Genomic DNA, 16,184 nt, shown 5'->3' with positions numbered 1-16,184 from the left:
CAATTAAAAATCGATAGAAAAATAACATTTTAATAAAGCATTATTGAAGTTTCGATCTATGTAAAAAGTATAAAATGATGCGAAAGGGTGTAATATTAAGGTTAGACAAAAATGGGAATGCATGCAGTTGGAAGTGTCTATTTTGAAGGAGTTAAACAGGTGGTTGCTCCATAAAAAAAGATACGAGAAAAGGAATCACAGACATGTCGCCATGAAATATAAAAAAGATTATACGTAGGCCAGTATTCATAGTCGATTCTTATATTTAAAACTATCTTAAGTACAGTCTTAAAGATGTCATAAATCGATCAGAGAACTATATTAGCAGCTTAAGACATTACTTAACACAGTCTTAAAATAAGAACTGACTATGAATACCGACCGTAGTTAAGAAAATTCGCAGTAAAATAAGCACATTTCGTTCGCTTAACGTACAAATATTATAAATTAATTGAAATCAAATAGGATAATATACGCAAAAACAAATATATAACTTAAATATTCATGTAATATATGGTAAAATAAAAATAAAACTTGAAGAGGTTTCTATTGCAATGGTAGTGATAATTAATTTTGCAATCAAAAGATATTGTTTCAAATAATATATACATCAGTAATAATATACATTAAATATATAAAAAGATAAATGCGTTATATAATTTTAATTAAATAATATTTAATTTTCTATTAAATTTACAGCTAAATATATATTATAATTAAAAATCTGTTTGTCTCTCCTTTTCTCCTTTTAATTGCATTTTTTAATAGCGTTTTCGACGTCAACCAATAGAACGTAATCCAACCCAAATCGATGTAAACCCAACCGGGTTTACATCGATTTGAGTTGGATTACGTTCTATTGGTTGTCGTCACATGTTCTACCAATAAGAGAGCGTACAATGTCATTAATCCAATCCAGATTGATGCAAACCCGCTCAGACCGAATATGTTATTAAAAAATGAAGTCAAAAGTAAGAGGAAAAGAAGCAAACAAACTTTAACTTAAATAAAATCATTACTTTTTATGTATAAAAATTATTTTGTCTACGCAATTTCACCTCATTCGCCTTAATAACTAATTATTTATTTTTTAAGGCATGTTCACTTCTGACATTTATTAATAACTTTCTTTAATAGTGGTATAAATATAATAGTAATATAAATATACTTAAGCGTAAAGAGAAATATCTTTCAAACATTAGGAAAGAAATACAGACGCTATCGACATAAGAAAACACTTGACAAAAGTGTTAGATGGAAGAGAAAATGTCAGGCACTAAATGTAAGTTTAGTCTCCATAAAAAATTCACATTATTCTTGTTAGTACCGTGTAAGGCGTGAAAGAATCTCGCAATGGATTAAGAATGCGCGTGCGCCCGCGCAATTGAACGAGTCTCTAGCTGGAGAACTTTACGCTCTGCGCCACCGGATATATCTCTAGCGTGGCGCAATCCGCCCCTAGTGGATCCGAATCCAAGGGGTAGTTTCTCCGTGGGTAGCGCTCGTGACGCCGCTCTTCAATGTTCATGGTAGAGGTAAGAGTGGCAGGCAAGCCCTGATTCCAGGCCTCGATTAGTCGTGCGAGATACGAGGGCCGCGCCAGCTTATTGCTGTCACGCTCGTACTCATGCTCGTTGTCACCGCCTCAACGAGCAGCTGGCAGCGATTTATAAAGAATAACCGATTTATAATATCTGAATCGTCCCAGTCCCTCGTCCATCTAATTACTATTTAATCGACCTAAAGCGAGGAGTGATTCAAAACGAGAAGACGAAACGTTGGAAGATGATGATGCTAGAAAATGAATAGAACACATAACCGGAGTTTCGATATGCAAGATAATGGAGGATGTCCAACGGATAATAGTGGCGATAGTGACCAGTGATTTCGGCACGATTAGCAGCTTAATTGATCAGGTGCGGTATCCTGCTGATTCACTGACTACGCCGCGCGTGTCCGCCCACGAATAGCCTCTTCTCACCTCAGCAAACGGTGCTGCTTTCTCTATTCCACTTTCCTTGCCACCGTCCTGTTGTCCCGCTGCATGCTCCTACACTTATGCCGCAGTGTCGGTTGATTAATGACATAGACGGCTGATTAAGAAATACAACACGTAGCGAAGGATTACGCGACCTCGACGCGTATTATATCGGGAATGCTTTTGGTTGATTATTCTTCATGTATGTCATTTACTTAGCACTTAACCGAGCAATCGAGCTATAGAATATGAAGATATAAATAGATGTTCCAGAAGTGAATCGGTCGAATCTTGATAGAAAGGTGAGATGAAAATCAGTTCGTGCCTTATTTATTTATGGAGCTCTTTTAAGTAAACGTTAACTTTCAGATTTATTTTATATACATCAAATTAAATATAATAATAAATCATTTATAAGTATGAGAAACACCACTTTCGGTAAAAAAATTCAGTTTCTAATCTTGTTATTTGTTATTACTTAAGTATAATATTTGATAGGCTATAATTAAATATTTTATGACGAACATACTGTAAACTGTAACACGGTTTATCATTTTTTTGCTAGCATTTAAGATCAACCTACTTTGTGATATTTCTCTCTCTCTCTCTCTCTCTCTCTCTCTCTCTTTCTTTCTTTGTCCTTTCCTCCTTTTACTTTTTATACATAGTTTTTATCATCTCTACTTCGGAGCCATTCGAAATACCTGTCATACGATCAATGAATTTGGAAGCTGAAAGGTAAGCACGCGTCTCACGGAATAACCGAGTTTATGGTTCGTCAAATGTGGATTAAATCGATATTTAAAGAAAAAAAAGTACATAAAAATCTTCACTCGCGGTAATCAGAGCGTATCTGTACGACGCAATCAGTTTTTCATGTTTTTTCTTCTTTTTCTCTTTTAAATTCCGATATATAACCTTTTATTATTATATCTTTTTGCGATATATTGCATAACTTCAGTAAATTACATTACATATGCCGACATTTCGATTCACTAGCTGAGAACTTTATCTTATCTGTCGTAATGCGAATAACATTATTTTTTGTATTCTCTCAATTACTCCATGCGGCCGTATCTATAATTCTGAATAATTATACGTACACTCTTTTGTGATAAATGACCGTGCAATTCCCTGTATGTTCCAATCATCCTCCGTATTCCAAATGAATACGTAATATAGTTCATTTGAACTGAATAGTTTTAACTACATATTGCATTTACGTGTAAATATACGTAGGATGTATAAAAAGTGTCAAAGGTCCTAAATATCTTTAGATAAAAATATAAATTTTATGAAAAAATTTTTCATAATTTTGACATCGTATGTTGAGATCAAGGCGTTTGGACACTAAAATGAAGAGAAACAATCTCAAAAAGATTTAATTTTTTAACAAATATTATCAAAATCATAACCCTAAACAATATTTAAAAGGTTTTAATCATCAGTTGAATACCTTAAATAATAATCCTAATGCCGACGGCACTGTAACACTCAAGTCTTATAATTCAAAAAGTATTTAATGAAAAAATATTTTGTCATAATGTTTAGAAAAACTCATGAAATAAGTTACAACAATATGCAATGAAAAATGGAAGTTTTTATTTTAAAAAATCATGATTTTAATTTGTTGACGATGCCACTCAAAATCAAATTATGTGTGTAATAAAATCAGTAAATAGATCTTTTATACTCTATAACTTTTGTTTGAAATGTCTTTTTATAAAATTTATATTTTTCGAGACATTTAGGAGATCAGTTACTTGTTATACACCCTGTATAATACATTTACGTAGATTTCTATTCATCTGAATAAATTCTCATCTGCTTATAAGCCACAAGTATATATAGCCAATTCATATAGATAGTTGTAATTAAAATGAGAATGAATATATTAAAAGGAGAATTAATCCTCAGTTTAAGTTCCTTAATTTAGTTTCTTAATTGAGAATTCATTCTCCTTTTAAATACAGCTTGTCAAATCTCGAAGTTACCTTTATTTTATAGATAATATGATAGAAAGAGAAAAATTGGCAAATGATACATAGTGATACCTCACAAAATATTATATTTAAAGACAATAGTATAACTTCTTAAAATTACATAAATAAAAACAAAGAAAAGCACAAATATAAAAAATAAATTATTTACTTAAGTACTTGTACTTTGCTGTCTGATCAAAAAGTTGTCTCTCTATAAAAAAGTAATACGAAATAAATACTTACATTTCGGTCAGATCAATAATGTGTATATAATCCTAAATATAATGTATGTAATCCTAATAATATATGCAACATAAATAAACAAAGTTTTTAATGTAGCATAATTAAAATTTAAATATTATTAATATAAGCGGCGTTAAAAATTAAATTAATAATCATGAAACTCACATAATTTTCAATCCGTATTTGAAATAGAAATTCATTATTATGATATTTTGTTTGTTAATATAAAACTTAAATATGAGTGCATAAATATGTATATATAGTCGTATCACGTATATAGTATCTTAAGTTTCGTCACAATATCCAATTTCAATGTAGAGCGTGTTTTGATGTAGAGCGATATATCCGTTAGATCTGTCGTTAAATTTATTGCAAAGTTAATTTCAATTTATTTTAAAACCAAGTTTTTTTTCACGCATCTGCCTCGAACATGCATGTCGAGATCAATGGATGTTCGAGAACTGTTTGTGCTCTACAATCTATACTCCATCATTGTAAGTGCTTCAGCTTCGTTGTCAAGAGACGTGACCTAAATTATTTTAAAAATGAGAAAAAAAATTATGATCGACGCGTAAAATTCTCTTACACATATAGCGTGCATACAATATAATGCTCTCGTATTCGGCTTCTCCGGTATACAACAAAATTGTAAAAAGTAAAATAAGTATTAACTCCGCATAATAAAAATTTTTATTTTTAAAAGAAATATTTTAAAACAACTAAAAATATAAAGTAAACAAAGAACTTGAAGATATATATTTAAAAACTGTGTTTATAGTTTTATTTATTTATAAATCATTGCGATCAATATAGTTTACGAGATATTTATACATCAACTGGTATAAAAAAAAACATAATTACTTATTTTAAAAATTATCTATTTTGCTTATATATATGTATATGTATATTAATGTATATTTTTAACTAAATATTTTTTTTACACCAATTAATTCATCTCATTTTTCAATTTATAAAAATATGAAGGTACGATTATTAAAAAATTAACATTATAATATATTATATTTATTATAATTGTTAAATATATTTATATCACTTACCCGATAAAATATGAGAAATCTTGAGTTTCTATCGCGACAAAAATAAAATATAGAATTGTGATTGATAACGGACAAATATAGATAAAACAACGTGAAATATGCGCGCATTTGGCATAAGCATAGGCTACAGTTGAGCTTACTGCATATATTAATCCATCTGTACGGTCGTACATGTCCATCGGTTTGTGCACATCCATCGATTTGGAAGTAAAGTCAACGGAAATGTGTAGCGATATCAAATCGGTCACAATTCGACGTTCTGTCGTTAATATAATACGACATAAAACTGAATATTGAGGACTCTTCAAAGACGGATACAGCCCATCTAAATCGACATTAGGACATCTGACAATGAGACGTATATGACAAACACGAATTAAATTCGCACTATCTGTGTTATAAAAATGATACCAAATTGAACGACTTCGCATTACACTTGACCGTGTAGGTCATCAACAAAATTACACGACATAAAATATCGTCTTACACTATAAAAAGAAAATTATAGGAAACATAACGCTCTCTTTAGGGAGAGCAGGTGTTCGCGCATTCATATTTCTCTCACAGGCGTAGTTACTCACGCTGCACGTAATCGCTCTCGTTGGAAATATAACTTAAACCCCATATTGTTCTCTCATGTACGAGGGTAATTTGAAAAATTTTCGCTCTAATAAAAAAAACATGATTTTTTGGCAAATTTTTTTTTTATTTTTCAATATAGTACCCTTTCTGCTCAATATACTTATTCCAACGATATTCAAATAACTTTTTTATATATAATACAAGTTTTCTAAACCTTCGAAGCGTTCATCGATTATTTCAATATTTGAGCCGCAGATATTTTCGCAAGCCATTTCCTCGTATTTGGAAAGAGAAAAAAGTGTGAACTAATTATGGCGAATACAATGCTTGCGGTATTTATAATTTGCTAATTTGAAGCGCAATTTACATGATATTCTTATTTTAAATTTTAAAAGATTAAACAACCAAAATTTTAAAAGATTAAGATTTACATAATGTTGTAACTGTAATTGAAAAAGTGTGAACGGGTGCATTGTAGTAACGGAACTAAAAATTGATTACCTTACACGACCGAAATAAAGACAGTAGGGAGATATTCATCCTCGATCTCACATAGAGCATAATTTCAACTTTATCCAACGTTTTCTGTCGACATATCTATTATAATGTTACACGAATTGGCTAAAGATGGTTTGAAGTAAACCGAAACGTTCTAATGATGGATTGGAAGTCATTGTTTTTAATATGTTATGTGAACATTTTATGATTGTTTTATAAATTGCGCACCAACTCCCGCGCTGTGTAAAGCTTTCATTGTCCTTACATTATTTTATTATGTCGAAATAAAGAAACTAATGAACGCATTTATCTAAAATTTGACCTTATGCACAGGATAAAACTTGTCTAAAATTATAGCAATTTGATATTTGTAGCGTCGTTTTTGTGTCAGGCCGAAAATTTTTCGAACTATTCTTGTTTTAGTTTCAGACTGGTTTGCTCCACTTTTCGATAAACTTCAGCTTACTCTCTAACTCTCTTAGATCAGTATTCATAGTCGTAGCTCGATCCACGATTGAACACCTCATTTCAGGCGAGCTAAGTTTGAAAATTCAAAATTCGAGAACTTCGGATTTATTAAATCGTAGTTTAAGAAACGTTTTTCAAATGAAAACCTGATTTAATTCTAATTTAAATTAGATCTCAGGTTGAATCACGACTATGAATATGACTCTTATGTTCTTACTCCTTTATTCTTTTGTTTATTCATTAGATAAATTACACATGATTTTTTCGAAGATGGAATAACCGGCCCTTAATCTTTTAAAATTTAAAATAAATTAAAAAAAGAGAGTTAAAAAATGCAGATCTTGTATTCAAAATAAGCAGAATAAATTAAATAATTAATAAAACATCTCCAATAGGTAAAACCATATAATTAAAAATGTAATAGAGAGCTGTGAGCTAAAGCTGGATATTCAACATCGATTTTTAATACATAATATATTTCAAATAAAATAGTAAAAAAAACGAACGCTTCAACCTATATTAGATCATTCTCGATGTTATTAATAGATAAATAATAATATAATAATAATAACTTCATTTAGTGCAGCGATTAACATTGATAATAGAATCAAATAATAAACAACATTTAATAACAATATATAATAGTACTTAACATATTTTTTATAACAAATATTTCACTTTTCCTTAGGTGCACCACATTCCCTTGATATCGTAAATTTATATATTTCAGATTTCACAATCTCGTAGGATTTTTTGAATTTGAAATTCAAAAAATGAGTTGGGTTTTTACCGGACTTGGAGTAGCTTTAATTATTGTCATTTCTGCTAGCGTCACACTTGTCCTTTGCAAAAGGTAACATTAATAATTTCAATATAATAAAATATATTTTAATGTAATAAAAAATAAGACACAAAAAATAACATCGGTCCAATCAACAGAGTAAAAATTTTTAATAAAAATTGAGAATCATATTTGTGTTCTATGTAAATGAATTGTGTAACAGTTTTATGGGTTTTGTTTTTTTAATAATTTGAATGCCTTTGCCTTTTACTTTAACAATCCGATATATATATATTTCCGCATTACAATTTCAAATTTCAAACAAGCTATCTCATGATTGATGATCAATAACATAGATAATTAGCAATTAGCTTCTATATTTAGTCTCGTCTCTCTTGTAGATATTGCACAGGATGGCAATTTAGCACCAGGAATTTCTGGAGCGTTTGCGAGGAATGGAGGCAAAGGCTTTCCTGGCTTTGGGCACCACGGGAAGAAAAGGTAATGTAATTCAAAACACAAATTAAATTATATTTGGATTTCCCCTAGTAAAAATATATAAATTCTAATAACTTAAAATATAAAAATATTTTTTATATTTTAAATTTAAAAAATTTCTGAAAAATATCTTATCCAGGCAGCACGTACATATATGTTTAAAATCGAACATAAGGTACTTTTCAGATATCTTATATTTGATTTTGAACGTACATATTTAAGGACAAACGTTTGTTTCAAATCACCTTGCATATGTTAAAGCAAAAATACCAAATGCAGAATTAAAATTTTCTTTTGTAGTCTAATATTATTATAGACTATTATTATATTATTTTAAATGATGTCTAATTATAGTAGATATTATTTAAAGGTAGGGTTGGTAAAGGCTCAGCATCCAACTGCTCAGACAATACCAGGTCTATATTGCCAGACTGGAAATGCCTCTCAACATCTGTTGCACAGCGATAGCGACATCCGGCTTGATGCACAAGGTGCTTTTACCAGGTAGATTACAAATAATTAAAATTGTATAATGTCGTATTTTATAAATATCGTACAATTAATCAAATGAGTTAAATCACATTATAACTATTTTTTTCAATTATAAATATCCTTTACATATTATCAATACAATTAAGACTGAAAGCATTTACTTATAATTTAAATAATATTAAAATTTTGTTTACCCAAAGAAGAAGTTTACTTCTATTTACAGAATCTATTTGTACAATACGTACATATAATTAATAAATACGGTAATGTTGACAAAAACGGACTTAGCTCCGATGATCGTGATCTTGACATATATTCAAGATCTTCAATAACCTTTAAGAGATTTTATCTCGCGCTCGTTCTTTGCTAAAAAGAGTAAAAAGTTACCAACAAAAAAGTATAATAAATATTTTGTAATTATGTGACATCATATATAGGCTGCATGTACTTCTATTACCATATTACCTGTTCAAAATAAATTGTGTGTATCTTTCTTACTAACATTAACAATGAAATAAAAATATAAACTGCACAGAAGAATATAATAAAGTCCGACTTTCCACGCGAAGCGAGGTCCCTGCAAAGAGGCGTCCGACTTTTCACGCGAAGATAGATTCACCCCACATCTCCCTTGCCTAGGCGCGTCCGACTTTCACGCGAAACGAGGTTTACCTCACCATTCCCCTGCTAACGGGCGTTCGACTTTCCACGTGAAACGAGCTCCATCCCACCTTTCCTCTCAGATTACATAGGAGCGTTCGATTTTCTACACGAAGCAAGGTCCATCCCACCTATTCACCTGTCTTATCTCTAGGGACATTCGACTTTTCACGCAAAACGAGGTCCACTCGACATCTTCCCCTGCTAAGGAGCGTCCGACTTTCCACGCAAAGCGAGTTCCACTTCACCACCCACCTGTCAAAGGGCGTCCGACTTTTCACGCGAAACGAGGTCCACCCCATCTCCCACCTGCCCAGCGGCTTATTAATATGACTTTCCACGTGAAGCGTGATCCACCCCACCTCCCTCCCTGCCTAGGGGTGTACGACGACTTTCCACGCGAAGCGAGGTCCACCCCACTTCCCCCCTGCCAAGGGGCATAACGACTTTTTATGCGGACGGATCTTGCTTTGCGTGAAAATTCGAACGCCCCTAGGCAGGGGAAGAGGTGGGATGAAAAAAATATATTACACCATCACACTGCTATACAGATTTGAGGCTGTCGACAGGGATCTACATCCACCTCTTTGCGGCAGCACGATACCACCTCAACCGTTGAGGCCCGCACCTCAACCACGACCGACCGCTCGTCCGAGGCCATCGCCGCTTCAGACACCAAGTACTATCGATTATATCAGAATGCACGAAGCCAGTCCATTGACACCACCGCCATCATTGCAAAGAGGATCGATTCGATCAAGAGCCCCCGGTCCGTCCGTGTTTCTCTTTCAGAGCGAACCGCTGAAGAATCACGATCCTTTCCAGTCGATCGAGCGTCCCACCTTCGTGTTCGACAATGCAAAGATGATAGCGGAAAACATCCAAATGACGCCTTACTCCAGTCAAAACCATGTAGATTCTAGATTAATCAGGTACAATATAACTTTTTTTTTCTTATTTTTCCGAATATAATTTATTTAGCTGGGTCATAAAGTTTAAAACCATAAAGCCGTTTCTATTCGATTTTGTATGTCGATTTTACAGGCAATTTAAATCTCCTTCCAAAGAGCCTGCGTGGCTTAGATACGATATAAGCGCATCCATAGATAACTCTCGTGACAAGTTAAATGACGAAGATATCAATAGAAGTTATGATAGTTACGAGACTGTTCAAAGGAATCATGTGCGACCATATACGAGGAATGAATCCAGAGGATTTTCAGATAGCTTCAACATGACGAATTCGTCGAATTCGGCTAACCAGATGATCATGGAATCAATATACGGACCACAGACCATTTCTAAAATGCTTCAGAACAGCGAGGAGCTAAACGGCGATCTTAACAGAAAAAATAACGATATGCAAAACATCGAGATGACTCCATTCAAGAGTACTTCCGACCATCAAGAAGATATTGATTCCTACATATTTCACAGCGATCTGTCCAAGTCGCATAATCTTCAGCGAGTCTCACAATACATTCAGAGCTTGCCCGATCTTCCTGTCTACGAATCCATGAATGATTGTCAGACACGTTCAAATCGTGAATCGATATTGTTCGCAAGTACAATTCAAGAACCGATAATGGACGAGACGAAAATTGCGAACGAGTCGATTTTGAGTCCGATACCGCCACCACCCGCTCCTCCAGACCCATCTCAGAACATTACAAAGAAGAGTAGTCCAACAACCGGTGAGAGAATCTTCAGCGCACTCAGATCGGTTACTTCACAGAGCTACATAGATGCTTCGGAGTTTTATAAGTGAGTTATTAAAAATTGATAAAAGTAGATTTAGTAGATGTATTTTCAACATCTGATATACAGGGTGTCCAGAATCGCCTGCAACACTTCGGGAAATAATTCGGGATCCAAAAAGAAGGAAAAAAGCTATATAAATATAGGTTTAGAATTAAATAATTTCCGAGTTATAATCACTTTTATGTTAAAAAAATTGTAATTTATTTTTCATAAACACAATCATAATTTATTTCATAGTGTTTTAACATAAATAATTACATTTCGGACTATTTTGCCGTTACCCAGGATGTACCACGCGAAAGCATAGTCCGCTTGGCATCCCTCTAGTAAAGTAAAAAAAATTTTTTAATAAAAAAAATTAAAAAAAGGGATGTTTTTTTTATTTTTTAGAACCCATCCTGGGTAACGCCAAAATAATCCGAAATGTAGTTATTTATGTTAAAACACTAGGAAATAAATTATGAGATTATTGTGAGATTATGAAAAATAAATTACAATTTTTAAAATATAAAAGTGGTTATAATTCGGAAACGACTTATTTCCGGACCTATATAGCTTTTTTCCCTTCGTTTTGAGTCCTGAATCACTTCCCGAAGTATTGCGGACAATATTCCGAATACCCTGTATAAAATACAGCAATTTTCTCTCTCTCTCTCTCTCTCTCTCTCGATAATTAAACTCAATTTTGATCTCTTCTATTGGTTGTACTGTACGATTCATATTTAAACGGGATGAAGCAATCGCTACGAATATTCCGCAACTGAAGACAACACTTTTGTATTGATAATACGTGAACTTTATTCTGAATACAACTACATGCAGATATGGTGCAAAAATAACCGTATATACAGAGTGAGCCATTTTAGTGACGTATTGATTTCTCTCGAAAACCAAGGCTTGTATCGAAAAATGTTTCGGACAAAAGTTTTTTACTTCAATGGGGCAATGTTGTAATAAGTATCTTTTGAAAGGTATCTAGGTATAGATATCTACATATACGTAGGTACTATATACCTGCATATATCTAGGCACTATATCTACACCTATAAGGTGGGAAAAGTAGTTAGAGGTATAAATGCATTTTTAAAGAATTACCTGCGTATAAACACAGGGTACAGCATAACAGTACCTAAAAGATATTTTTTAGATACTTCTTATAATAAAAAAAAAATAAATGGCGTGAACAAATTTTATTTTACATCAAACTATAATACTACCTATGTAGTACTTATAAAAATGTTTGGACAATTGTTATTTGTCATGCTTTTTTAAAATCATTAGTGTTTCAAACATTGTATCGGAAAGTCGGTTTCTTTTAGGGACTAAAATTAAATTTTTAATATTGTTATACGTATGGTCGACCTCACAGTTTCGTGATCGCGTTTGCAATCGCGCGCTTCGAAATAAAAGAACACTAATATAAAAAAAGAACTCTTGAATGAAACACCACCAAGTACAAATAGGACAGGCGTAAACTGTTTGATAACAGAGAGCATAGACGTAGCGCATCCAGACAGATTGGTGACTCAATTCTCACTCTAATTGCGTCCGTTAAATAAACGAAGACACGTTATTCGAGGAACACATTCATCATCTTTGTCACCGACAGTTTGATCCGACTTGCTCCAGATCAATTCGAGTTACAAAGCCTGAAAGTTACAGTATCACCATCATTAGTATTACCCAAGGTATTCGATCGACGACTAAAATCTCTTGAATATTGTTCATGCACTGGATAACATTTATCAAGGCGATTTTTCAGGGATCTTATTATCATTTTTATACTGAAAATTCATTTTTACGTAAAAATGAAAATAAAAGCAACAATCTCCAATGACCTTGATCTTGACAATTGTTATCTAGGTCATGATCCTGAACAACATATTATGAACTTTATTGTAATGTTTTAAGCTTTTAACATCAACTATTTGATTTTAAAACAAAAAACACAGTAAATTAAAAAAAAATCGATGTGACCTCGATTTAACCTTGGCGACGCCACTCAAAATCAAACGATATAATTAATAAATAGATTTTTAAACCCTACAATTTTGTCTGCATTATTTTTGCCAAGAATACTTTGTTTTCGAGATATTTCATCGGTCCGGGATTTTTTACTCATCTCGTATAAAATATTATCAATGTAATATTATCAATAATATAGCCACACATACTATGTAAATTACATAATTTACTAAAGAAATTATAAGAATTTTATTTCCGCATTTGGAAAATTATTTTTAGCTGATTTTGTATAAATCAAGTATAAATATATGAATTATTTTACTTTTTTAAATCATTGTTTTTGTCAATATTAATAAAATGCAATAGTTGGTTTTTGAGAAATAAAGTGGTATCTCTTTAAGAGTCCTATGTCAGTATAGGCGACTTTCCTCTGCTCTATCAGTTCTAAAGCATCAATTCTGAAAACATTTTCATTGATTTTTTGTTATATTGAATTACAACAGGATATACTTTTTTGTTCATAGTTCGGTACTCTCCTCAGCGCAACAAGTACAACAATTTGCATTTCCATCGACATCGCCGCCGACATTCATGAATGATAGCACTGAAGAACATTTACAGGAAGCCGAATACTTGCAAGATATGCGAGAGATTTATGCGGAAACCGATTCAGACCTGTCTGGTCTCGATGTTTCAAGACGGAGTTCTGATCTTTATAGTCCTGAATTAAACCTTGAAGCTCACAGAACGGCACAAGAAGTACTATAATTTACTTTTATGTTTTTTATTTAATATAACATTTTTGAAACACTGTCCGACACGAATTTTGATACAAGCAATGAAAATTAATTTTGATACGTTTTTTTCCTTAGAATCCAAATCCAAAGAAAAAAGCAGTAAATTGGCTCTAGTTAAAAAAAAAAAGTATTAAAAATGCAAAAAAAAAAGCGTTTTTTTGTTACTTTTTGAGCATTTATAGAGAAGCGACGCGAGCAAATAAAACCTAAGAAAGATAAAATTAAAGCTCGAACCTTGCCTTTTTAAAGTAAGAAGCAAAAAATCTGGTGTTATGACTTTGGAGTACTCGGGAACAGATTTTCTTATACGAACGCGCATCAATTCTAGTACATGCTTTTTTCCTCTGAGCGCGCTGTTCCGTTTTTCAACATGCTTCTTATTAATCCGGGTGCTTTTATATGAGTACCCTTGTTCCTTGTCTCTAAATTGAAGTGCTTTTTTCTGTGAATATCCTAGCTCACATCATTTATTATGTAGTATCATATGATACCGGTATTATAACGTGTCAGTTATGTAGCTATTCTAGTTCATTACTAATAAACGCTACAAAAACTGTAATCCGATTCGTGAGAGACAAAGTTACTCATAAAAATTCCCAGATTAATAATAAGGAACACGTTGGAGGACGGAGAGAACAGTGCATATGAAGAGGAAAGTTTGTATTAGAATTAATGCCCGCTCTTATATATATAGAAGTAGTCCCGAATATTCGAACGACATAACATCAAATTTTTCGCTTTTTAAAAGATTAAACTTAAAAAACTAAGCTTTCGTTTTATATATATCTCTCTTAAAAAATTCGAAGTTCTACTGGCTCGCATTATTTTTCTATTGATACTAAAAAATAATCAAAAACCTCTTTTTTACTCCATTATATTTTTTCAAAAATTAAAATCAGTTTACTACTTTTCTCTTCAGATTCAGAATCTAGGGCAAAAAAACCTATCAAAATCAGTTTTCATTGCTTAAATGCCTGTGAAAAAAAATTTTTTTAATGTCGGACAGTGTAACTTATTCTTCTTTAGCATTGTTTTTAATTTTGTTTCTTGCCTGTAGGTGTACAACAGTCTACAAGATCCACCATCGTCTCCCCTGCTGCTTAAAGATCATAATCACGAGTCTTATTTATCAGATCCCAGTTTTACCCGTACGTCAGAGGTATATACCTTTTTGTAATAAAAAAGAAAGAAATTGTGGATTATATAGACGGTAAAAGAATATTTGACAGTACAATGTATTTAATTTCTTAATCAAAATAACGTTCTAGGATATTTTTAATAGTCTTGAACAAAGACGTAAAAGTATAGAAAGGCTGAATGGCATTCACGAATACGTAGAACTTGACGCTACCGATCTCACGAGGTATGGACATTATCATAAAAAATTACGCAATATTCTCTAGATTATAATCTATGTCTTTTAATCATTATAAAATCAATTACAAAATATATTCGCGTTATAATGCATGTATACGTGTGTATGTATGTTTGCATAATCTGCTTTTGTAGGAGAAGAAGTAGTCAGGAACTGTATGTCGCTTTAGAGGAAGTGCAATTGAAGAGAAGACTTTCACAGGCAATGATACATTTTCTTCAAAAACATTACAAATCACTTCACAAACAGTATAAAATAAGAAGTATATCATTTGTGATTCTTAGAGTCTGGAGGAGTCATATTTGGGTTATGCGATAAACGATCACAATAATGCCAGATCAGGAAATCGTCGAAGTTCTTTAGGTCCCGAACCGGAACCACCGCCCGATGAATCCAATTTAAAAAGAGCGATCAGTTGTGAAAGTGTATGTTCCGATACTAGCGTCAACTTAATCGATTTGGAAGAAGCACCCATCGTAGGTCACATCTGTGTCGGACTCGAATATGAAAGATGGGGTGGTCGTGGAAACGACTGTGAAGGCGATCTGGCCGTAAGCGTCTTGGAAGCTAGAGATCTTGTTGCCGCTGACGGCTCTCCTGCGCAAGATACTTTCGTAAGGTAAAATGCGTATGTTCCTATATATCGATTACTGCGAAGAATATTACCAAAGCCTCGGTGGTCTAAAGGCTTAAAACGTTCGTACGGAATACTGAGTGATCCGGGTTCGACTTTTGGCCGAGTTAATATTTTTCGCAATAAATTTATTTACAGCACATTAAGATCTCTCTAATAGGATGCCTAATGGAACATCAAATTATTAAATTGCTTATCAATATAATTTGTAATATTACTAGTGTAATTTAGTTGCGTTTCTAAGTCCGAAAAATCAATTCGGCGCGCAGTTCAAATGGCTACATATGTAGTATATAAATTCACATGAAAATATTTAAGCGTCTAAGATGCAGCTTCGACTATTGTAGACTTTATCTCTTACTTGTATAAAAATAATTTTTATAAAAATATATATTAAATATATATATAATAT

At 32.5% G+C, this 16,184-nt stretch overlaps 1 protein-coding gene across 1 annotated transcript in view; it reads left to right on the top strand.

Moving 5' to 3' along the window:
- The first annotated feature begins 7,582 nt into the window (after positions 1–7,582).
- LOC108760672 (uncharacterized) overlaps positions 7,583–16,184 on the top strand; it is an 11,257-nt gene continuing 2,655 nt past the window's right edge. The window contains exons 1-10 of the mRNA XM_018506749.1: positions 7,583–7,662; positions 7,992–8,091; positions 8,459–8,592; positions 9,792–10,172; positions 10,285–11,004; positions 13,491–13,725; positions 14,821–14,922; positions 15,032–15,126; positions 15,273–15,339; positions 15,423–15,757. Of these exons, the coding sequence (XP_018362251.1) occupies positions 7,583–7,662; positions 7,992–8,091; positions 8,459–8,592; positions 9,792–10,172; positions 10,285–11,004; positions 13,491–13,725; positions 14,821–14,922; positions 15,032–15,126; positions 15,273–15,339; positions 15,423–15,757 (2,249 nt within the window). The remainder of the gene's footprint in view (positions 7,663–7,991; positions 8,092–8,458; positions 8,593–9,791; positions 10,173–10,284; positions 11,005–13,490; positions 13,726–14,820; positions 14,923–15,031; positions 15,127–15,272; positions 15,340–15,422; positions 15,758–16,184) is intronic.

This window comes from Trachymyrmex cornetzi, unplaced genomic scaffold (genome assembly GCF_001594075.2).
Source record: "Trachymyrmex cornetzi isolate Tcor2-1 unplaced genomic scaffold, Tcor1.1 scaffold23, whole genome shotgun sequence".
NCBI lineage: Eukaryota > Metazoa > Arthropoda > Insecta > Hymenoptera > Formicidae > Trachymyrmex > Trachymyrmex cornetzi.
This window is presented reverse-complemented; position numbering and strand designations above follow the sequence as displayed.